Source organism: Trichoderma ghanense, assembly GCF_004382785.1.
Source record: "Trichoderma ghanense strain CCMA-1212 chromosome Unknown scaffold_16, whole genome shotgun sequence".
NCBI classification, from domain to species: Eukaryota; Fungi; Ascomycota; class Sordariomycetes; order Hypocreales; family Hypocreaceae; genus Trichoderma; species Trichoderma ghanense.
In genome coordinates, this window is record NW_027395679.1 from 110,126 (window position 1) to 133,858 (window position 23,733).

General features: G+C 52.9%; 9 protein-coding genes across 9 annotated transcripts; 4 read left to right on the forward strand and 5 right to left on the reverse strand.

The window, feature by feature from the left end:
- Positions 1-547: 547 nt before the first annotated feature.
- Positions 548-2,126, forward strand: CCMA1212_009302 (N amino acid transport system protein; the record flags this gene model as incomplete). Its single annotated transcript, XM_073706389.1, has 2 exons — positions 548-2,006; positions 2,070-2,126. The coding sequence occupies exons 1-2, from the start codon at positions 648-650 to the stop codon at positions 2,124-2,126; spliced, it is 1,416 nt and encodes a 471-aa protein (XP_073554974.1). The 5' UTR covers positions 548-647.
- A 955-nt stretch (positions 2,127-3,081) lies between these two features.
- On the reverse strand, positions 3,082-5,118 carry CCMA1212_009303 (uncharacterized protein; the record flags this gene model as incomplete). Its single annotated transcript, XM_073706390.1, has 1 exon — positions 3,082-5,118. One exon carries the CDS (start codon positions 5,116-5,118, stop codon positions 3,082-3,084), a length of 2,037 nt encoding a protein of 678 aa, XP_073554975.1.
- Positions 5,119-5,736: 618 nt separating this feature from the next.
- Positions 5,737-6,174, forward strand: CCMA1212_009304 (uncharacterized protein; the record flags this gene model as incomplete). Its single annotated transcript, XM_073706391.1, has 1 exon — positions 5,737-6,174. The coding sequence occupies one exon, from the start codon at positions 5,737-5,739 to the stop codon at positions 6,172-6,174; it is 438 nt and encodes a 145-aa protein (XP_073554968.1).
- A 1,815-nt stretch (positions 6,175-7,989) lies between these two features.
- Positions 7,990-8,880, forward strand: CCMA1212_009305 (Enoyl-CoA hydratase; the record flags this gene model as incomplete). The annotated part of the gene is made up of 2 exons (XM_073706392.1): positions 7,990-8,230; positions 8,291-8,880. 2 exons carry the CDS (start codon positions 7,990-7,992, stop codon positions 8,878-8,880), a joined length of 831 nt encoding a protein of 276 aa, XP_073554969.1.
- A 111-nt stretch (positions 8,881-8,991) lies between these two features.
- On the reverse strand, positions 8,992-9,674 carry CCMA1212_009306 (uncharacterized protein; the record flags this gene model as incomplete). The annotated part of the gene is made up of 3 exons (XM_073706393.1): positions 8,992-9,269; positions 9,338-9,420; positions 9,496-9,674. 3 exons carry the CDS (start codon positions 9,672-9,674, stop codon positions 8,992-8,994), a joined length of 540 nt encoding a protein of 179 aa, XP_073554970.1.
- Positions 9,675-10,384: 710 nt separating this feature from the next.
- CCMA1212_009307 (uncharacterized protein) lies at positions 10,385-12,645 on the reverse strand (the record flags this gene model as incomplete). Its single annotated transcript, XM_073706394.1, has 4 exons — positions 10,385-12,170; positions 12,245-12,304; positions 12,367-12,398; positions 12,592-12,645. 4 exons carry the CDS (start codon positions 12,643-12,645, stop codon positions 10,385-10,387), a joined length of 1,932 nt encoding a protein of 643 aa, XP_073554971.1.
- A 1,346-nt stretch (positions 12,646-13,991) lies between these two features.
- On the forward strand, positions 13,992-16,670 carry CCMA1212_009308 (Exo-beta-D-glucosaminidase; the record flags this gene model as incomplete). The annotated part of the gene is made up of 1 exon (XM_073706395.1): positions 13,992-16,670. One exon carries the CDS (start codon positions 13,992-13,994, stop codon positions 16,668-16,670), a length of 2,679 nt encoding a protein of 892 aa, XP_073554976.1.
- Positions 16,671-16,873: 203 nt separating this feature from the next.
- Positions 16,874-18,591, reverse strand: CCMA1212_009309 (uncharacterized protein; the record flags this gene model as incomplete). Its single annotated transcript, XM_073706396.1, has 3 exons — positions 17,607-18,591; positions 17,416-17,541; positions 16,874-17,353 (listed from the first exon to the last, which is right to left on the reverse strand). Exons 1-3 carry the CDS (start codon positions 18,543-18,545, stop codon positions 16,874-16,876), a joined length of 1,545 nt encoding a protein of 514 aa, XP_073554977.1. The 5' UTR covers positions 18,546-18,591.
- A 2,171-nt stretch (positions 18,592-20,762) lies between these two features.
- CCMA1212_009310 (uncharacterized protein) lies at positions 20,763-23,303 on the reverse strand (the record flags this gene model as incomplete). The annotated part of the gene is made up of 1 exon (XM_073706397.1): positions 20,763-23,303. The coding sequence occupies one exon, from the start codon at positions 23,301-23,303 to the stop codon at positions 20,763-20,765; it is 2,541 nt and encodes an 846-aa protein (XP_073555080.1).
- Between the last annotated feature and the right edge of the window lie 430 nt (positions 23,304-23,733).

Sequence of the window (23,733 nt, forward strand, 5' to 3'; positions counted from 1 at the left end):
AACAAAGAATAGGCATGGACACGCACGACCGCTGTTTCTGCCTTATCAGCTCCGATGGAGCGCCGAACCCGGAGCGTTGTTTTTCCAAGTCTCATTCCGTTTTACTTTCTAGCAACTAGGATCTCGGAGGCGTTCGCGGCGAAGATCTAAAGCAGATAGCCCAGGCTTGACGTCCACACCCACTCCGTCCGTGGCGCATCTGCTCCGAGTGCGCGGCCACCCCGGCCACTTTCTCACTTATCTATCTTTCCTCGTGTGGCCACGCAGATGCGGTGCCTGCAACCTTATTAGCCCTGACAAACTAGATGTATGTAATTCGTCGTATCGGAATGGGGGCGCTTCTCAGACATCGTCCTAGATCTGCACGCACCACATCTGTCCGGTTGGGGGAGTAGTATTAAACTCTCTTCTTCCCTCCCCCCATCTCCGCATTATTCGCCTCGTCTCCTCTTTCTTCCTATTCATCGTTCTTTGGCGGGTTTATATAAAGCGTATTTGCTCTCTTGCCACTCCGCTCCTCCTCTCCCCCCTCTCCCTCCTCTTTCACTGTCATTCTCTTTCACAACTCATATTCTCCTCCTACTCCTCTCTCGGTAGTTGAGTACCGACATCACATCATATAGCCGGTACTACTATCGGTGTTCGCCATGTCGAATACAACCCTTAACCAGCATTCGGACTCCGAGAAGAGCCGCAATGATTTCAAGGAGGTACCCAACCGCGACTTCAACGTCCTGACGGGCGAAACGGGCGCGGAGTTCCGCGAGGATGCCGAGCGCGCCATCATCGAGCAAGGCGAGCACAAATTCAACCGATTGGGATGGAAGCGCCTCACAGTCGTCCTCATCGTCGAAGCCATTGCCCTGGGCAGCTTGTCTCTCCCCAGTGCCTTTGCCACCCTGGGCATGGTGGCCGGTACCATCTGCTCTGTCGGTCTGGGTCTGCTTGCCATCTACACCAGCGACCTCGTCGGCATGGTTAAGCTGAAATTCCCCGAGGTTGCCCACTACGCTGATGCCGCCAGACTGGTTGCTGGCAGGTTTGGCTATGAGCTCGTCGGTTTCATGTTCGCCTTCCAGCTGGTTCTGCTCATCGGCTCCCACTGCTTGACGGGCGCCATTGCCCTCGGCCGGATCTCAGAGGACGCTATCTGCTCTGTGGCATGGGCCGCCATCTCCGCCGTCGTGCTCTTCCTCCTTGCTCTCCCTCCCAGCTTCACCGAGCTGGCCATCTTCGGCTACATCGACTTTGCCTCCATCATCATTGCCATCGGCATTACAATGATTGCCACTGGTATCAAGGCTCACAACGCAGAGGGAGGACTGTCTGCGGTCCCCTGGTCGGCCTGGCCCAAGGAGAACCTGGGCTTTACCGAGGCCTTCATTGCCATCACCAACATTGTCTTCGCCTACAGCTTTTCCATCTGCCAGTTTTCCTTCATGGACGAGATGCACACTCCCAAGGACTACAAGAAGTCTATCTGGACTCTGGGCCTTATCGAGATTGCGATCTACACCCTCACCGGCGCCATCATCTACGCCTTTGTCGGACCGGATGTTGAGTCTCCCGCTCTGTTGTCGGCCGGCCACCTCATCTCCAAGGTCGCCTTTGGTGTCGGCCTTCCCGTCATCTTCATCTCGGGATCCATCAACGGTACCGTCGTCGGACGCTTCATCTTTTCGCGAGTGTTCAAAGACTCCATCATCCGATACATCAACACCCCGAAGGCGTGGGCGATCTGGACCGCCATGATCGGTGGCCTCACCGTCATCGCCTGGGTCATCGCGGAAGCCATTCCCTTCTTCTCTGATCTTCTGGCCATCTCGTCGTCGCTCTTCATCTCGGGCTTCACATACTACTTCCCCGCCATCTTCTGGTTCGTGCTGCTTCGCGAAGGAAGCCTCTTTGAGAGGAAGAACCTTGTTCACCTGGTTCTGAGCAGCATTTCCATGATTGTTGGCCTTATCGTGCTGGTGGGCGGGACCTACGCCAGTATTGTTGACATTGTAAGTTTCAACGCCCTCAATCTTTTGCATTCCTGATGACTTGGTACTAATGCGTCTCTGCAGAAAAACCAATACGAAAACGGAAGCGTCCGAGGACCCTTCAGCTGCTCAGCGGCGTAGACGACATGTACAATTTATGATGTATCGACGTACTTTTATACCTTTTTTTCATGATGAAATGTATTTTGTATTACGCGTGGTTGGTCATTTGATACCAATTTGACGAAAGCAGTAGAGAGATACCAATAGATGAAGCGTGGCGTTTCTACTACCGAACACAAGTCCCCTACCAAGTCTTCCGTGACGTAATGTCATCAATTGCTCAAATCCTTCAAATGGGTTGAAAACTTCCTAGGATTACGCTGTTGAGGCCCGGATAGATTTCCGATGATCTCCGGCCGCCCAGTCAGTCTGTTTCGAACCAACAACGTGATCTCTGCGACAATATGAGAGGCCTAGACAATCTCGACTATGATGGATAGATCGTGCCCCTTCAGGGCATTTCGCCTGCTGGCTGGTTGCCTCGATGGGGTCTTATGTTCATGGATAGGCTCGAGGTGGTAGCGAAGTTATCTGTATGCTGCGCTGGCACAAGTTTTCGCTGCGTCAGCGGCGCATTCCGTTCTATTTCCCCCCTTCAAGCATTCCTGACGAGCTGGACTGTTGCTGGGAAGAAGTCGGCCTCGATAACTCGGAATAGGCCGTCTTTAGTATGAAGTCTAGGCTTGATTTGGGGTGAGTGCGGAGAAGTCTCTCTCTGGAGGAACGAATTCTCTGCTTCTTGGTGATGGAGGTTGTACTTTAAGCTGGGACGATGAAGTGTTTCGCCAATCAGCTATGACTCGACATCATGTGTTTAGCACGAGATTGCATGTAAGCACGATGTCAATGTTGCTTTTTTTTTTTTTTTTCCCCTACTAGGAAACGAGCATTGTCTGAGACACAATGGGGGTTTGAGAAGTCTCTAGGTAGTATTGAGAATAATCCCTAGAATACTACTTCCTACATACGTCTTGGAATGAAATCGCTAAAGCCAGCATTCATGAAGAACCTAGCCAGAACCTTGTTGTCAGAGCTAGCGGCGAGGCAGCCCGCGCCTCATAGTATCCAGATCAGACAGCATGGAGAGAATTTGCATTAGTGACCTGTGCCCAGAACGAAAGCAAATCGACCTCTCCTTATCCCTGCCCCATATCTCGGTGCACGTCTCCAGCGTCTCGAGTATTGTCTGTCTCGGTGGTATCGAAAACCCATCTGCCAGCGGTGCATCTGCCTGCAGCAGATGAAGACCGGCCGTCAGTGCAGAGGCAATGAAGTCCAGCTTGAACAGACGGCCTAACAGATCCCGATGGTCGGGATTGCCCACATGCTCGCAAAGGTCGCGATGATGGACGAGGATTGCGAGACTGCACTCGAGGGAAGCCCAGTATGAGACTGGATGCAATATGGGAGCGTCGGGGCTCAGTGCGTGGCAGCGATGGAGTACGAGCAGAATGCGGCGGAAGAAGATGTCGATGACGGCTCGCAGAGATGCGTTTCTGCATCCGGGGTGCTCCAAGGTAGCGGCCATGAGGCGTTTGATGTCAGCGTTGTATTGAAGGATCTCGTCGTATGAAGGTTTCTCTGTGTCCGAATTCACTCGAGCTATGAGGCTGCATATGGTGGGGAAGGAGTCGCTCAGAGACAGCCAGGGACCGAATTGCTCGATATGCGACAAGAGGGCGTCATGCGCCTCGGTTCTTTGGAGGATGTCGTCTGAAGAGAGAAGACTCGGCATACCGGTTATGGCTGCCGTTTGGATGCAGAAATAGACGATTGTGATCCATAGAATATGCCCAGATTGCCATTCTGAAACAGTGACCGCATGACTATCCATAGGCTTTGAACTCGCAACTGGCGGTTTATGGAGGCCTATGCAAACTGCGAGTCGCACGATGATGCCGAGCAACGACCAGCTCGCGTCCAAGGACCAGCATGTTCCGTTGGAAAGCTGCTTGGCAAGGACCATGAGGCAAAACGTCCGCATCACGGACATGCTCGGCCGCACCATGAAGGTTGTTCTGGCCAGACAAGATTCGGCTGCCAGACAAAGCTCGATTGTCGAGGCCGAGTCCCGTGTCACAGCGAAACATCCAAGTGCGAGAACCATGAGGTAGGTCGAAAGCCAGGAGACGTCAGTCTGCGCGGCATCTTCCCAAAAGTGGTTGATTTCTTCGAGGAAGCGAGGAGGGTCCAGGATGGGATGAGCCGGCTGGTAGAGGGCGAGATAGGCGTCAACAAAGGCATCGCAGTTCTCTCGGTGGCTGTAGATGAGGTTGCGCACCTTGTCGAGCGAGGACGCGTATTTGACTGCACCGGGGGAGCCGAAGGGAAAGTTGCTGGGGAGCAGAATGTCGGTTGAGCAGTCTATATGAAGGATTCTGACGTCTTCGGCATGAACAAACGTCTGGCCGAGGTTGAGTGCCGAAATCTCGAGCTTATCCTCTCCAGTCAGCAGGTTCCTCAGTTTGGTAACCCAAGACGTTCTTCTTACCCGGGTTATGAGGGCTTTCCAGTGTGTCGTCCCTCGGCGCCGTGTGTGCCACGATGTAAAAATATCCTTGGCATCCTCGTGAGTCCTCACAAAGCCCCTCGCCGGCAAGACATCACTGGTCGAAGAGTCATTCTCGACTCGATGAGTGTATGTGCACTGTCGGGCCCAGCCGGATCGGCGGCATCGTGAACAGGGCAGCTGTTTATCGCATCCGGCTTTGAGTCGATGACATCGTGTGCACGACAGAAGAGCGCGCTGTCTCCTCCTGATGGCTTTGGTGTCTCGATGTTTGTCAGTACTAGTGGTATCAGATGACGGCACGGAGTTGTCGCTTGGAGATGGTGGCTGCTCTGCACTCGATCCCGAACGTATTGACGAGGCTTTGCTTGCGACGTCGGACTTGGTGGGGGGAGGATTCGACGTCGATGCTGCTGCTGTCGCTCGCGACAAACTGTCTGTCCGAAGGGAACAATCGACTTTGGCTCGGACGCACCGCTCGCACGACGGTTTGGTCTTGTCGCAGCGAATCTTCAACAAGCGGCATCGACTGCATGTATTGATTTGCCTGATGTTGGGCATTTGGCCGTCCAGTGTTGAACTACTTAGGCCATACGAGTTCGAATGAAGAGGTTCACATGTCCCCCGATTTCCCAGGAAGAACGGGCCCCCGTGTCTAGCGACCCATCGTGCATATGTATGATATTCCCTAAAGCTCAAATGCTTACAAACGACGCTAAGGCCGACTGGCGCTTCAGCTTTTGGTCAGACGTACGTTACTAACCAAGTTGTTGTGTACCCAGTGCCAGACAAAATGCATTTGTCAACCTTCCACTTGGAACTGTTTTCGGATGAAATCCGAGACTACCCAATGAGGTCGCGGTTGCCTGCTGATCCTAGCAAAATGTGAGATCCAACGATGAGACCTTCTCCGCGACAAGTATCTCGGGATGCTCCGAGGGAGCCTCATGATGCTGTTACAGTGGCCTTTCCACCAAATCCGACCATATCCATCAGAAAACGCGGAATCCCGTCAAGCTTTTTCTTTAAAGTTGAATGTCTTCCACTTTTGCCATCTTGGGACTCCGTTTTTAGATCTACACGCTTCCCTTTAAGGCAGTTCGGACAATAGGGCTGCACTCGCAACCCAACATTTATGGGCGATACCAGCCTTATCACCCCTTCGCACTGTCCATCACGATGCCACAGCAGAATGACACAGGCACTGCGCCTAGCTCTGGCAAGCTAGTTGTTCTGAATGGCTTTCCTGGTACAGGGAAGCTTACCATTCTCAAACAGGCCAAAGATCTCTTACCCGCCACCAGCATGACCTGTCGCCTAGACAACCACCTCCTTATCGACCCTGTCATAGCACTCATTCCCGATCGGAGTGATGAACACCACGAGTTGCGTCGCAGGATCCGAGCGCCCATCTTTGAGCAAATACGAAAACAAGCACAGGAGGTCGCTACTATCCTTATGACAGCTTGTCTTGCCGGCGACAACGAGAGAGATACTGCCTTCCTTAGCGAACACCTCGATATCCTGCGGGGGACCGACTTACCTATTATTTGGGTGAATGTAGACTGTGACCAAAAGATTATGGAGCAGCGTATGGAGAGCCCTGAACGCTGCTAGGGAAGTAAGACGAAGCTGACGGACATACGTGCTTCGGGACCTGTTGCGTGAGCATCATCTCGTTGAGCCGACCTAGAGCGCCGATAGATCGATAAGGCCAGTGGTAAAGAGCTTAGATGTGAGCGGACCGGTAGACATTTCACTCAGTCATCTGATAGGTATGATGGATGTTTGAGGTATCTTGTCTCGCTCGTTTGTCAAACCAGCCTCTATCACCATACCAAAGAAACACATTTCTCCCTGCCGCGCTGGTCTGCTCTATAACTTTCAGTCTGGAATGATTGATGGTTACAGGAGAGGTAATCTCAAGACAAAGATACCATGTCGGCGTCATGACAGAACAGTTCTATAGTAGACAAGCGAGATTGAAGCAATCTATTCTTCTAGACCCGTGATATACTGGCATTGTCCTCCGTAGTGTTACCGTAACGGGACCCTAGGAAGCGATACTGGAGCGGCGATACTACCTTGACCTACGGCTTGTAAGCTACTTTAATTGACCCTTGATTCGCTCTGGGAATGATAGCGGATCAAGTTGGCTCCAATGTGTATTTCTATGCATCGTGGGGTCTTGGCCTAGTAGTGTTGCTGATTGGGGGAAAGAGATCATATTTGATACTTAGGAGATGCAGGCCCTTAGAGCCCTGATGTCAGTATGTAACGGAAGGGCAGCTTCCAAAGAACTAGTCATGTCCCGAGTGATACTCGCATCGACATACGTAGTACTGGAGCCAGGGTCGATCGCTCTTGGCTTTCACAGCTTTGTGTATTGGTGGCAAGTTGTGTCAGTACTTCATCTACCTTTAACGTGTGTAATTCCACGCTTCAGCTAAGATCCCATGACTGGGTAGCTTGCACTAGGGGGAATGGGCGTTTGAAATAAGCGGGTAGGTACGTCTTATATGTGGAGGATGGAAGCAATATAGACATTGAAACAAGACCTAGACAAAACACTCGACGACCATGAACACAAAGGTTCTCTCTCGACGACTTTCTGCAAGCTGAGCCCAATGAATCCTACTCTGGTCACTGAAGAACACTGCTCCTTGCACCACATTCGGGGCTACGATGGCGCCTACACCTGTCCTCTCCCAGCTTTTCCTGGCGGCTGGCAACAAGAACGAGAATGAAGTTCGAGATGTTCCAACCAGATTATCGATCTTGGCATGTCCTTTAGAACATCTGAAAATGTTCAGGTTTACGGCGTGGAGGCTGTGCTGAGTCCAGGTCACCTTTGACCCTATGCCCGGGACAGGCCTTCCGTTTGAACAACTTATCCAGATCTTTTGGACGACACTTCGTTCAATGCATCCACTCAAGCACGAGATTGAAACGGTCTAGCAGTTCATCTACCTTTGATCGTTAATGAAGCAACAATGAAGAGCATGGGGAATGCGGGGTCTGTTCCCCTTTCGCTCGCTCGTTGTCTGGGGTATCTCCATGCCGAGCTAACCTAGGTTAATGGGGGCCTTTTCATATTACTAAACAGAACTGTAGCCAAGGTAAGCGGCTATAAGAGTCTGTAGAATACCAGCATATATGATTAGGCTATACGCACACATATTAGACGCTCAAGACTATGGGACCAATGCTTATAAAGTTGTCATGTATGCGCCTATTTTAGCCGCTTGCCTTGGTATAACGGATGCTTGTAGAGAGAGGCAGTCGTTGACTTTACCGATTACCGCCTGCAATAGTCAACTCATCAGTGCTTATGTTGATTTTGTACAAGCTCTCCGCGGGGCATGGCTTTACCCATATCTGCGTCCATGCATACCGTCAAGCGACCCTGCCAGACGTTGCACCGATCTCAACATGTCTTCCTCGAGGACTTTTGCACGCCCTCCTCCAGAGGTGGACATTGCCAAATTATCGTTCCCGGCTCCTCGGGTCCTTCTCGTCACGATTTCACGCCCAAAAGCCCTCAACGCCATTGCCGTTTCGGGTAGCTGGGAGCTCGCCTCGCTATTCGAATGGTTCGACGAGGAGCCCTCGCTATGGGTCAGTATCGTGACGGGAGAAGGCCGTACCTTCTCAGCAGGTGCTGATCTGAAGGGTAAGTTTGAGATATCGGCACGAGTTAACGTCACTGCCGCTGACAATGGCCACATTGAAGCGTGGAATGACGAGATCGGGTCCGGCAGCTTTGGAGAAATGCCCGCCTCGGGGTTCGCTGGTCTTTCGCGTCGCAACGGCAAAAAGCCCGTCATAGCTGCAGTCAATGGAATTGCGTACGGAGGAGGCTTCGAGGCGGTGGTCAACTGCGACCTCGTCATTGCCTGTGCTACGGCAAAGTTTTGCTTCCCAGAGGTGAAGCGCGGCGTGGCCCCCTTTGCGGGAGCAATGCCTCGCCTAGTCCGCAGCATAGGAAAGCAGCGCGCGATGGAACTGATGTTGACGGGCCGCGTGCTTCCAGCCCAAGAGGCCAAGGAATGGGGACTTGTGAACGTGGTTTGCCCCGAAGGACAAGATGTGGTGGATGAAGCTCTGAAGTGGGCAAAGGTGATTGCCGAAAACAGTCCCGATTCAGTTATTGTCACCAAGCAAGGTATCAATTGGGGCTGGGAAGGTGTCGGTGCTGATGAAGGGACTCGCATCAGCAACAACCTCTGGCACCATAAGCTGCTGGCTGGAGACAACATCAAAGAGGGTTTGAAGGCATTTATCGAGAAGAGAAGTCCTAGGTGGGCTGATAGCAAGCTGTGAATGACTTTGTGGTTACAAGTGAATAGTTGTCTGCAATACATGATTGATGCTGGCTGTTGATTCAATGAGAGGCATGAGGCAAAATGCATATAGTTTCCTCGCAAACAGCTTTCAGGGAGATCGGGCAAAGATACTATAATCCAGCGGCAACCTTTCGCCCATCCAAATGGCCCGCTGAGAGTGGTCGCGATATGCAGACTCAGCAGAGGAGACGCCCTCCTCGGGGATCGTGTTGGGATGGATCAGAGCAGACAGGGGCCCCCGCCAGACAGCGAGCCAAGACACAAATGCTCCGAACTGTGCGGGAGTGAAGACGTTGACTTCGAACATAGCGACGGGATGGGGGCCGATTGGTCGATCCCAGAAGGTGTAGATTCTCAGCTCCGGGACTTTTCATGCAGTTTCCAGTTAGCAGAATTCGGTGATACTAGGCGTTTGAGAAGGAATATGTACTTACACTCTCGCCGGATGCGTTCCCAAAGCTCGCGGGCGTATTGAGCTTGCTCTTTGTTGTTCTGGAAATAGTATATGTGGATATCGCTGTTTGAGTAAGTCAAGTTAGTGCCATAAGACACGAGAATGTTAGAAAGGAGGGAATAGATGACGGGAACTCACAAGCCGCCTCTGCGTCCGTTGTCCAGAGGATCCGTGAAGCGACTGTAAGCCTCGCTCAAGTGCTCACGCTTCGGATTGACAAAGCTCTTCCCATCCTCATTCCTCTCGTCCGACAATGGCGGGGCATTCTCAAAGCCGGCCAGAGGTGAAGGATATGCGTACTTTAACGGGTTTGCCATTGTTGCTTGACTGTGAAACACGAATGTGAATAGATGGCAATCGTTTGATGAGGCTGAAGTTGACGCACGTTTGATACTGTGAGGAGATGGATGGCGTGCTTGTTGCTAGCGAAGGGACTTGGGCTGGGTGCGCAGCGCTTCGGAAACTTGTCGTATTACCGAGTTGGCGGGTATTATCGGTGCTCATTGGCTTTTCTTTCCCAATGCCACGACCTCTATTATATGCTATTGAGGGAGATATGCTTGAGGAAAGTCACTCCGGATGAAACTACAGAAGAAGGCAATCTGATACAAGCATTTGTAAGTGCAGAAACCGATGTCATCTGGTCAGCTTATGTTGGCCCGAAGCTGATGATTCGAATATGAGCCCCACCACGTAAACGTCTCGAGCATGGGACGCAATACAGCAGCAGACGCTCTCTTGCAGGTCGAGATGGAGGATCTGATTCCATCTTCTGGCTAAGAAAACAAGCATTACAAGCAGATTAATGACCAGAAAAAGGAAGAAGCTTATGAGGGGACTGGCTTTGTAATACTGAGACGACACTGTTGATTGTCCTCGGTGGGCATGAATGATGAAATCATCCCACTTGCGCGCCGGTAGTGCCGTCGGTACAGTTGGATCACGGCGGGTAAGTAGCGCTTCAGGTTGCTCAGTCACCCATACGAGGACCAGACTCGAGTGTGCTCATTTTGAGTGGATAGACCGTTCAGCTCTCATTGTCCGCTGGTAGCCAAACAAATACATCTTCACTCCCGTTGAGTGCCTCTGCAAGGATATCATCAAGCCACGAAATCCTAGTCGCCGATGAGGAAAACAACGTCAGCCCAGGGAAATCCCACTCAAAGATGAATTGTTCCGGAACAAACGAGTCCAGCTCCATTCGATTCTCTGTCACGACTCCAGGCGTCCGTCGAGCAGATGCAAAACTGCCGTCGCTTGCCGTGCTCGGGACTACTTCGTCGGCTTCGTGTGTGACACTGCTAAACTTCTCGATTCCACTCTGCAGAAGCTGAAGATACTGCTTCCCAGTGTTGCTTCGGCTTCCGTCATGATTCCCTCCGTTGGCCTCACTCAGCTCAGTCAGGAGGATATTACCGTGTTCCACAAGCTCTCTGCTGGTGTGCCCCCTGCTTTCAGGCAATAGAATAGAGAGTTTGAGCAGTAGTAAGTAGCAAAATGCACACTTTGCCCAGACAAAGTCCATTGCGAAGCGCAAGTTGCGTAAATACAGCCTCGGCTCTTCGATCATGATATCCAGATGCTCCTCCAAGGCATCTTTTGCCATAGCGACAACCGACTTTTGAGCGGCAGACATGAAATCCACATTGTCGACACCAGACGCCCGCACGACTCGGCACAAGGCCATGTTCTCTGCCCAGCACTTTTGTACGCGCAGGTTGATACCCAGCCATGGTGCTTGAGCGCTATGCTTCTCGAAGATGTGCTCCCAGTCATCATACCATAGAGCAATGTCAATCTTTGCCTCGCGGACTACGTCCATCATTGTGTCTTCATCGCTGAATCCCATATGGCCAGACAGCGAATCGTAAATTCTGCCGCGAATAACATTGAGCTCGACTTGGGAGAACAAGAACAGATCTAGTTCAGTTGCAGCCGGGTTCCTTAATATGAGGCGGCATCTCCGTGAATCTCCCACAAACTTAAAGGTCGGTAGGTCAGCAGCATCGACGTGCAATATGTGGCCGAGGACAAAGAGATGAAGCCATGCCCTCACTCTGCCCATCAGGATAATTGTATCTTGATCAAGACTTGTCGAGGGCGCTAGAGCCGCAGAACTATTGATCATGTCGTCGTAGGAATCGGCAAAGTTCAAATCGATAGCCATACGTGTTGCGGCTGCGACAAGGAGAGACCTCTCTGATGCATAGCATGAGCGGACCAACAGTGCCTGAATAGTCTCGAGTGAGCCAAGAGAAGGACTGGCCAGCGCGCAATTCAACATTCTTTTGACATGGAAATCGAGCATGTGCCACTGCTGGGTGTCTGTCCCCGTCACAACGCGGCAGCCAACTGCACATATGGCGCCAAATAGAAGACTGCTTCTCCCGCGAATGCTTTCGAACGAGTCATAGCGAGGATCAAACACCGGAACGTAATGGTCACATCCTTGGAAGAAGACGGAGAAGTAGTGACGGGCTTGCTCAAGACTTAGCAGGCCAGCATCTAGGCAATCGGGCAATGTCACGGACCCAATCTCGAAGTGGGATTTGCTGTGTTTTCTGGTCAGGGTCGTATCTGTCGGCGATTGTGTGTGTGACGGACGTATGAAGAATGCTGAGGTAACTCCATCGGGGCTGACATGCGCGGCTGAAGCTGAGTGCAGTCGTGCCGATTGGACGGGAGTATCGCCAACGCCTAGCTGGCCGGAAAGTGAGTGGCCGGCCTCTGCATGAAGAGTGCTTTGTGCCAATGCATTTTCTCGAAGCCTATCTTTGAGCGCCGCAACCTGTTGCTCAAGCTCCTCTATCCGACTATATGAACGAGGCGAGCATGGTCAGTTTCGCGTGAGATCGACAAACTGATCTTGTTAACGCATGAAACGTACAGCTCATGAGCCTGCTTGGGAGGATCAATAAAGGTGCAGATCTTCTTCAGGTCGCAGCATCTGGATGTAACCGTTAATCTGGGATCGTGGCACAGCCGATACAGCCCACATATCAGACTTACCGTGAGCATGGCCTCTTGCCATCGCATTTAGCCTATGGCAGGCTGTCAGCTATTGCTTTGAGCTCACAGACTACACGCTTCAAGTCCAACCTCTCACCTTGGAGCGGCGACATGCGCTGCAGGATTTCTGTCGACCAAGATTGTCAGCAACGGAGCATGCCGAGCTACCGAGATCAACGTGACATGACAGCGGCCCCTGGGATGCTAACACGGGCATATGCATACCGGAATCCTCTTCTTGCGGATGCGTGGGGCATTTGATGATGACTTAGTTTCCATGTTTATCGAGACGATTTTCGTTAGAGATGCGTCAAGATGGGGCGAATGGGGAGGAGAGAAGATCTCGTTCTGGTAACGGGAAACGGCGACTGGGGCGAGGATGCCGAGTAGATATGGCGATGCAACATGAGCATGTCATCCGACGGCACCAGAGCCGACACGATGTGGCCCTGGCATCGGACATCGCCCGAGAATAAGAGACAGAGTGAAGAGGCTGTGAGGATGTCTAGATGGAATAGGTGGGGGTCGAGCTCGAGTCCCTCGTACAGATGACTAAAGGGTGGTTAAACAGACGCATGGCCGCCGCGTTTGCTGCTTTCATGATCGTTTACTCCGCAACTGTCGAAATCCTCTTTCACGGCCTCTATCTCACTTGGTGTAGGTGCCTTCACCAGAGAATAACTACCCACTTGCCTTACTGTTCCTACTGCTACTTCACCTTGACCCCGGACCTTTGCATTCTCGTATCGTCTCCGGACCTTCAAATGATGCTACCCCAATCCCCGGTCTGTCGATTAGTACTTACTCTGCCAATCTAAGCTTATCAAGTGGTGGAAAATTGACCGGCATTTCGATATCTTACTCCGCACTTGCTTCTACTAAGTCAACTCCGGGGATCCACTGCGGAGTGGTGAACAAACAGGATCGGCGAGGGAGACGGCATCGTAACTTGTTGGTCGGGCAACTGATCATTATGTTGCCTCACTCTGGCTTCACATATAAACGAAGCTTTCAGTGATGTTTTTGAGGATACGGCATTATGAAAGACACACTTCAATGGCCAAGGGCAGCCCTGTCCTTGTGGCAGCTGAATACTTACCGTCCAGGAGCCAAAATGCGGCGGACACTGTCGACGACGAGCCCCCTGCTCTTAGCCAACCTGCTTCCCCGCTTGGCCAGGAATAAGAACAAACTGCCAGAATCTCCCAAGTCCAAATCTGGGTGCCACCCGCTCAAGTCGCAGCCGCGGCCTGGTATAGGCACTTTTCCAAGTTAGTAAGGTAACGTTGTATCACGCCCGATATCTCTGTAGCTGGTGCGAACTGAAGATCCATGTAGGACGAGGCGAAATGAGAGAGAAGTCGTGCTACGTACTTTACGAGGTACGAGACAATAATTCCGTAATAGCCAGCCATTCTTTCCTAGAAAGAGGCGTCCACTGACCGAGCCAGTTAGTCATGGGATGCAATTGACCCCATGTGGAAAGAGTAAGGGATATCACCGCTCGTTATAAAGAGGACCGAGGGCCCGGGTCGCGATGGTAGAGACCCTGGGCTCTGCGCAGCACGTGGGTAGACGGTCCAAGGGCAGAAGCAGGCGGAAAGCTCGCAACTCCACCCAACAACATGCTTGCCAGCGCCATCGCCGCCCTTCTTCTGGGTAGTGGCATTGCCTCAGCGGCTGGCCATGGCTCTCCGTTGACTTCAAAGGCTGGCCATCGAGCTGTTATTACGGACTGGGACCTCAAGTCCTCCTCCGACGTCAGCAGGGATCTTGAGGGGCTGTCCAAACCCGGTGTCGACACTTCGTCATGGTACCATGCCGGCACCTCAAGGTGCACGATCATGGGATGTCTCATCAACGCCGGAGTCTACAATGACGAGGAGCTTTGGTACTCTGACAACCTCAATCACGTCAACTGGGGCCAGTTCTCTGTCCCCTGGATCTACCGTCACGAGTTTGCGCTGTCTCCCGCTAAAGGCAAGCACTTCTTGCTGCAAACCAACGGCATCACATCCAAAGCCGATCTATTTTTTAACGGCAAGCAAATTGCCGACAAAGAATACCAGTCTGGTGCCTATGCCGGCCGCACCTACGACATCACCAGCCTGGCGGCCAAGGACAATGCCCTGCTTGTCCAAGTCTACCCGACAGACTACCTCTACGACTTTGCCCTCGGATACGTTGACTGGAACCCATATCCAAGTGATAACGGCTCCGGAATCTGGCGCGACATCACTGTCAAAGAGACCGGCTCAGTCTCCATGGGCCCAGTCAGCGTCCTTGTTGACATTGATGTTCCTGTCGAGAAGAGCCCTGCAAAGGTAACTGTCCGTGCCGAAGCCCAGAACCTGGAGAGCTATGCCATCGAGTTTAACGCTGCTGCCGTTATCACCGGTAACTCTTGCAGCGAAGAAACTCTCAAGCAGACGATCGAGCTTGCCCCTGGAGAGAAGAAGCTGGTTCAATTTACACAGACGATCAAGAAGCCCAGCATCTGGTGGCCCAAGCAATGGGGCGACCAGCCTTTGTATAACGCCAAGGTTACTTTCTCTGTGAAGGGGGCTGTTTCAGATACTGCTCAGACCAAATTCGGGATTCGAAAAGTCACCTCTGCCGTCAACCAGTTCAACGACACCCAGTACAGCGTCAACGGCCACCCGTTTCAAGTCGTTGGCGGCGGCTACGGAGCTGACATGTTCCTTCGATGGGACAGTGAGCGGTTCACTCGCATCGTCGAATATATGCTTGACATGCACCAGAACACGATCCGTCTCGAGGGCAAGATGGAACACCCCGAGCTATATGAGATCTGCGACGAGTACGGCCTGATGGTTATGCCCGGCTGGGAGTGTTGCGACAAGTGGGAGGCTTGGGCTTATAACGACGAGCTCGCCATCTTTCCTCCACCCGTGTGGGATGCGAACGACTATGAGACCGCCAATTATAGCATGATCCACGAGGCCGCAATGATGCAGCCGCATCCCAGTGTGCTGACCTTCCTTGTTGGAAGCGATTTCTGGCCCAACGACGAGGCCGTTGTCCTCTATGCCAATGCCCTGAAGAATGCCGGCTGGCAGACACCCATCATTGCCTCTGCCTCCAAGCGCGGCTTCCCCGCCCTCCTTGGCCCCGGAGGCATGAAGATGGATGGCCCCTATGACTGGGTGCCGCCCAACTACTGGTACGACGTCGAGCCTTCCGAAGACCGCCTGGGAGCCGCCTTTGGCTTTGGCTCTGAGCTGGGAGCTGGTGTTGGTACACCCGAGCTGAGCTCTCTCAAGAGGTTTCTCAACCAGAGCGACCTAGATGATCTGTGGAAGAACCCTAACAAGAATCTCTTCCACATGTCCACCAACGCTTCGTCGTTCTACAACCGCAAGATCTACAATCAAGGCCTCTGGAAGCGCTACGGTGCTCCGACCTCCTTGGACGACTACCTGATGAAAGCCCAGATGATGGACTACGAAGCGACACGAGCTCAGTACGAGGGCTTTGGCGCTCTATGGACGGCCAACCGCCCTGCAACCGGTATCATCTACTGGATGCTCAACAACGCCTGGCCGAGTCTCCACTGGAACCAGTTTGACTACTATCTTCACCCTGCCGGCTCCTACTTCGGCACCAAGGTCGGCTCGCGCATTGAGCACGTCGCGTACAACTACCAGAAGAAGGAGATTTGGGTCATCAACCACTCGCTCTATCAGTCAGGCTCGCGAAAGATCGACGTTGAGCTCATCGACACGAATGGAAGGCAGATCGCTAAGAAGTCGGTCCAGGTCAGCACCAAGGCCAACTCGGGCTTCAAGGCCATGGACATCTCGAGTGACATCAACAAGCTGTCCAAGGTTGCCTTTTTGCGTCTCGTCCTCTCTGATGACAAGGGCAGTGTGCTTAGCCGCAACATCTACTGGGTCACCAAGACGATTGACGAGCTCAAATGGGACGAGTCGACTTGGTACTACACCCCAGTGACCGATTTTGTCGACTACACTCCTCTCAACACGCTCGCTACTGCCCAGGTCTCTGTGACGACTGGTGGCGGCAAGCATCTGCCAGGAATTCCGGGATCGCAGACTCGCACAGTCACGCTTGAGAACAAGTCGTCGGTGCCGGCTGTCTTTATCCGCCTAACACTGGTAGACAGCAACGGTGACGATGTAAATCCCGTCTCTTGGTCTGACAACTATGTCACTTTGTGGCCGCATGAGAAGCTTCAGCTTGAGGTTGGTGGATGGGATGGAAGCGGTGACAAGATTCAGGTCAGCGGCAAGAATATAAAGGCCACCACTGTCAAGTTGTAGTGTGACCATGGGTTCTCAATAAGGACTTCCCATAGAGTTAGGAGTATTTAATCACGAAGTAATGTTTCTTTCATTCCTTTTCGTTCCAAAATCATAAAGTGGTATAATCTCCTCCTAAGGAAGCCTTTGCTGAATTACAACTCGCACCAACCTGCTTCGCTCTTTTCTTACAATTCTGGGTCTCATAAGCATCGTACAAAACCTTATACAAGGTATCGGAATCCCTTCCTCATCCGCAGAGCCTCGTCGATGTCCTCCATCTCAGCATGCGCAGTCTTCTCCAGGACATCTGGCTTGGCCTCCCAGGCCATCTCGCCCGCCTCGAGCTTCTTGTTGAGGTTGCTCAGGATCATCTTGAACAAAAAGTTGCCGACAATGGTAACTCCAAACATGGCCAGGACAATGCCGTAGCTCTTGCGGTAGCCGTTCTCAGACAGATCCCAGACGTACGAACCAGCGACGTTTCCGAGCTGACTGAAGGCGTTGACCATGGCAATGGCAACGGCACGCTTGGCAGGGGGGCGGGGGAAGGAGGAGCTGATCCAGCTGTAGAAGACGATGAAGCCGGCGTAGGAACTGGCTTGCAGGAAGAGGGCGACGTAGCGGGCGGCGACGTTGAGGGTGGACATGGAGATGACGAAACCGATGATTCCCATGATGATGGGGACGGTAATATGCCAGAACTGGGAATGGCCGAGTTAGTCTTATGGTGAAAATGTTGTATAAGAGGACTTTGACGGCTCACCTTTTCTTGCGTTCGATCGGCGTTCCATGATACGACGAGGGAGACGAGACAGGCAAAGACCCAAGGGGGAGAGCTCATCAGGAGTGTGGGGACGTAGGCAAAACCAAGGGTTCCAGTCAAAGTAGGCTATTAGGCAGAGTGTTAGTTCCATTTACACAGTTCAGACAGTTGAAGGTAATAGTAAGACTTACGAAGAAAGCATTGAACGAAAGACCAACGACGTACGCCGTCAGCGTAAACATCATCAGGTACACCTTGACGTCCTTGCCGCACATGATGAGGCCGTCAAAGACACCCTGCTCGGTGGAATCCGAATCAGCCTCGCCGACATCCTCCAGCATACGCAGCTGAGCAACCTGCTTCTCCTCCTCGGTGAAGCCGCGCGCATTGGTGGGCAGATCGGGCAGGATAAAGGCAGCCGACAGGGCAACGGCCATGGTGGCAGCGCCCTCAATGAAGAACAGCCATCGCCACGCGGCGTGGCCCAGGACACCTTGCATGTTTGACAGAACGCCAGCCGCGACCAACGAGGAGAAGGCGTTGGAGATGAGGTTGCCGCAGAAGAGAAGGGCATTGCGGGTGGTCAGTTCGCGGCGCGTGTACCATTTGGACAGGATGAGCAGGGCTCCGGGCAGAAAGGCAGCCTCGACGAAGCCCAGGAAGAAGCGGATCACAACCAGGCCCTTGAAGTCCTTGGCAATGCCGGACAGGGTCGAGATGAGACCCCAGACGATCATGGCGCAGGAAATGTAGAGGGAGGGGCGGGTGATGCGGTTGATGAACATGTTGGACGGAACCTGCATGAGAATGTATCCAACATACAGGATGCTGAGACACGTCGCATACTGGGTGTCGTCGAGATTGAGGTCTGCCTGCAGGCCCTTGAGACGGGCAGCACCAATGTTGTTGCGGTCCAGGTAGTTCATGATGTAGATGAGGATGAAGAGCGAGCAGCGCAGATCGAGTTTCCGCTTGAGGCTCTTCTCGACCTCGGCTCGTCGCGCAGGATCCATGGCCGCGGCGGGATGAGACTTGACCACGTCGCTGGAGATGACATGCTCGAGGTTCTCGATGTTGTGCTTCTCGGCCTCGAGGGCCGGGTCATTGGCCCGGGCGATGTCGTCAGTCATTGTGAAAAAGGAGGGATGAAAAATATAGAGAGAAGAAGAACAATGACTGGAGATTGACTATGGACACCTCCGAGTGACGATGGCGGGACGGACAAGCAGCACCAGAGTAGGACGGTAGCACAGCGGGCAGGGCTTCCAATATATAACAACAGATGGGCACGAACCCTGAGTAGCACTGAAAAAAAAACCGGACGGCCATTAAGCGTCACATGGTCGTGGCGAGCAAGGGGCATAATGATGCTAAGAGAGCAGCAGCGCTGGTATCATGGTCTAGCTAGTCTGAACTCGCACCGCTGAATGGGTGTGCGCCGATCCTTTCTTCAGCTTTACCCCATCTTGCCCATCCACTGTTCCCCCAACTTTCCCCGGTGGTCACAGAAACTGGAGGCGAACAGAAGGGATGGAGGTTGGGGGGGGGGACGAGGGATGGGGATATGGGGACGTGGAGAAGGAAGATCCGTTTCTGAGCAGCCTAGACCTGGAGTGGCCCAGCCGGAAGCGGAACGACCAACAACAACCCCTGCTTTGCTTTGCTCTCTGGGGAGTGAGTATGGGACACGCATGGTGGTGGTGGAGTCAGTTCGAGGCTCCTGAGTCGAGGTCAAGCTTGGCTAGCGAAAAGTTTTTTTTTCTTCAGCTTTGACCTTATATTTTCTTCACACAAATAGTGCGAAATGTTGGACGCAAACATCATTTGATCCTGTCGTAGCTATCGAGCATGAACGGCAGTTGAATTTAGTGAAGTAGCTTGAGTGGCCAACGGAGAAAAATTCTCCTTGGGCGGACGGGAGTAGAACGCCACCCAGCTTTGGCGGCTTTTTCTCCTGCTGGTGCAAGCCATCTTTGCTTGGCTACATACAAGAGCCGCCGCTGATGTGGAGTCCCTCTTCTCTTGTTCTTCACCTTCTAGACTGCTGATCCCCTGGTTGGCTTGACGAGGCGTGTGGGAGTGGGGGATGAGAAAAACCGGAGAGAGGAAACAGTTGGAGACTAACGCAGTAGTTGCTAGCATCGTCACACCGGCTTGGAGAGACTGCTTGTATTCAAATCAGCTTTACAAAGTTAATAGTGCGGGCTGAACTCCTATCTTGCTGCCTATCTGCTATTTCTCCGTCCATCTTCCTCCATGGTTCCTCTACGTGAACTATCTTACAAGCACGCTAACACAACATTGACCCTACTTCTTCACAATAGCTGGTAAACAGCCCGTGTCATGATGCTTCGCCTGCTGTCGGTTCAGCAAAGAGCGAGCACCTCGGAGCATACCCGCGAACCACCCCAACTTAATACCCCTGGTCTCGCAAGTCCTCGCTCGTTGGGCCAAACTCGCCATTTCCCCACGCATCGCCTTTCTAGACGCAAAATCCCTGGCCGGGACACAGCAAACCATAACCGCGGCTGTGATTCCTAGCTTGGCCGGCAGGCCGGCACTGGCGTCATGGCGGCCATTTCGCCGATGGAATGCCGTGCAATGGAGCCGTTTGTCCCACGTTTCTCGAGCGAAGTTTTGTGCTCTCCGCATCTTTCTCCATTTAGGCTAATGTGAGGGCTTGGGGTCTCCACTGAATTGGGTGAAGTATCACCAGATGCGTGGGCGCGTTGTTTGGGGTATTGCGTCGGTAACTGTCGGGGGCTGCTCCGGGCTCTAGGCACTGGTGATGTTCAAATCATTACATATATTTTACCTGGAGCACGGATCATGGTAAGGGGTCAGCGGAAAACACACCATAGCGCTGACTCGTGCGATGAGAGAAAGAGAAATCTCTGCTTCGTGGGGAGGCTCCCCGAAGTTACTATTACGGAGTCGACAGTTGGCCGGATTCTCCGCATTATGTCAAACATCGACTATCCGAATACAGCATGCATCACGAAGCAGCAGCAGCAGCAGTGTTGGATCGAATCATTCAGCTCCATCATGTACACCCTGGAAACTCGCAATTTTTACAGCTGAGCTTGGTGTACGAGGCAGAAGAAGATGTGGATTGTCTTGCCTTGACCTTAACCTATAAAGACCCGTGACAGCACTGCGTTTATTCCAGACCCTACCAGCGCAAGCCATCGAATCCGATATTATGAGCAGTCACGATTTGGTGAGAAAGGTATCAGCCAACTGATACGAAGTACTGGGACAGGCGAGGCATACGGTCTGGATCGAGAATTGGCGTATGAGGTAGGTTTTTCCGTTGCAGAGAGCCGTCCGTCGCCTAGTCTTCTACCTTAGCAGTTAAGCTCAAACCTCTTCCGTCCCTCCTCATCCGCACCCAGTACACCAATCTGCACGCCATCTTGGGCCGAAACAACCTTACGCGCATCACCGGGAGGAAGCACAACGACCAACGTTTTCCAAGGCGCCACATACCCCGACGTCTCGTCCCTTGAAAACTTTACGCTGATCTCAGCCCCTTCGACCGAGTACACGATGCTGTACTTGGAGATCCTATTCCTTGCGACAGCCGAAACGCCATCATCTTCATACCACACAGTTTCATAGCTCTTCGGAGAGTGAGAACCTTGTCGAGGAGGAAAGATTTCGACCGCGCGGTAGTCGTCCAGGGGAAGATTCGCCACATTCTCCTTCTCTCCCGGAGACAAGACTTGCACGTCTCTTCCAACTGGGATGGCCGTTCCCACCTTTGCCAGCACGGGAATGCCCGCTCCATGCCACTCGGCGTCAATGGTCGCCCATTGTCCCGCTTCCAAGTACTGGTAGGGAGCTTTCAGGTTGATATAGCCCTCGTCCTCATCAGAACTCTTGGGGAGATAGACGCGTGCTTGGGTAGCGCCGGGCTCATAGACGCCACCAATCAGAAGGGCATCGCCGAGCCAATATTGCGTCTCGCCATCGGTAATTGGCGCTGTCCAGACTTCTGGGTCTTGCTCATATCCCCAGCCGGTCCAGCGCTGTGGCGGGAGAGCAGTTTGGTGGCTCTCCAGCATCAGCGAGTAGATGTAAGGGATCATGGCGTACCTACGCTTGATTGCTTTGCGAACCAAGTGCGTGATCTCAGGGTACATCCATGGCTCAATGACGTCTCCGATGTTGTTCTCGTTGATTGTCTTGAAGCAGTTGATTGCGAAGCGTTGCGAATAGGTGCCCAGCTGTACCCAACGAAGGAGCAGCTCGGGTGATGGCTGGGGGCCCTCGAACCCCCCGATATCATGTCCATAGCACTGCAGCAACGACATGCCCGCGTTGAGCGCAAGAGCGTTGGCACCCGTCATGCTGGCCCAGCTGGTGGTGTTGTCGCCGCTCCAGGAGCTGCAGGCGTACCTCATTGTGCCGGCTGTTGCGCTGCGGGTGAGGACAAACGGGCGTTCGTCAGGAGCAACGTCGACGAGGGCATCGTGGGATGCCTTGCCATGGAGCTCAGTATGAAGGCTCCGGCCCCAGAGGCCGATCTGAGGCCTGTCCTTGACGTCGTCTCTTATATTGAGAGAAGGCTGGTCCAGGGCGCAGATCCAGCCGTCATCCGGGACTGTGTATTCGTTGTTGTCGTTCCAGATGCAGTCAATGCCCTGCTCTCGAAGCTTCTTGACTCCGTCGTACCACCACTGAAACCCAGCGGCAGAAGTAAAGTCGATATGCCCGCCCTCGGCGCTCTCACCCCCACCAGCACTCCATAGTCGTGCAACCGCTGTCTGCTTCGTGTGCGGATCGATGAACAGCGCATTTGCGGCTTTCAGCTTCTCGTACTCTGGATGAGTGCCAATGAGGTACGGCTTCACGTTGGCAATCAGCCTCATGCCGAGCTTGTGATACTCCTTGATGAAGCCCTCTGGATCCGAAAACCGGTGGCGATTCCACGTGAAGACGTTGCGTGTCTTGGGTGGCTTCTCAGCCACAGTGTAGCCAGACGACATCTGGTATGCCGAGCAGGGGATATCATGCTCCTTCATCTTGCGTGCAAGCTCGAGCAGCGCCTCTGAGGCTGGAGGGTCGTCGAGCATGGAGTACTTCATTCCTCCTGAGAGGTATCCGAATGCCCATCTCGGGACCAGAAGAGGGTAGCCTGCAAGATCTGCATACGTCTTCACGATGTCCCTGAGAGTCTTGCCCACGATGATGTACTCTTCCAGTCCTCCGTAATCCTGCCGATACACCTTGTAACGACCCCACATGCCGTCCATCTCAGCGCCGATGGAATAGGTACCCCTGGAGTGAGAAGTCGAAAAGGTCGCTAGGCAGCCATTCGGCGTCGCATTGATTAGAAGCGGAATGTGTTTGTATAGAGGATCACTGCGATAAATGTCGTATCCGAAGCCGTCCGTTGCGGAAAGCTCGAATCTTCTCCCGGCGAGGTTCATCGGCGCTGCTTTTTCACCCAGGCCGACATACAGGGTATCTTTGTCGTACCGCGAGTAATGAGCGATGCCCTCGCCGTCGACGACATATGAGCGATGTGGCAGGTCCTCATGGAGAGGTCCATTTTGGCTGCCATCGAGAGAGACTGAGAGAAGAGGCGAAGACTCGGTCCAGTCAACTGTAGCAGTGACTGGGCCGATTTCGATTTTCTTTGTTGTATTGGTAGACGAAACGTTTATAGTAGCTGCCTCTACCTGTTTCTCTAGAAGGGGGACGCTGGGATGCGGAGGCAGAGGGTGAGATTTGGATGTAAAAGTTGTCCGAAACACGTTGGGGCGTAGAGCATCGAATGTGAACTGAAAAGGGAGCTGAGGGTCTGCCGAGTCGAGCTGAAACAGCTTCCCTAAGGATGAAGCCTCCACCCAGGAAGAAGGGACACGCTCTTGCTGAGGCATCTTTACGAGGTCGTTTGTAGCTTCAGTGACTTTGCAGAAACAGAGCTCTTCTCGAGGAATAAGAGACAAGTGTGGTATTAGTCTTTGAGAGAACAAGATGGAGGGTGTCGTCGATTTATATGCTCTGTATCTACACGTGTATGCTTGAGGCCATGAGACTGGTCGTCCCTCGCTTGGGCGGGTTAACACGAGTGGATCAAGCCCGACTTCGGGCTCTTCAGACTCCAACTGGGCTTCAAAAAAGTCTCCTCCTCTACGGCACAATGCTTACACGAGTTATCCGAATGTTCTTTGAATCACAGTCGTCCTATCCCAAATTCCTACAGCAAGCGGGCAAATTTCAAAATCTCCGCGGAGGGGCAAACTAGAACCGGACAAAGATGAGTGAATCCCGACGGAGAAGAATCACCATGTCCGCTTAGCCTATCAC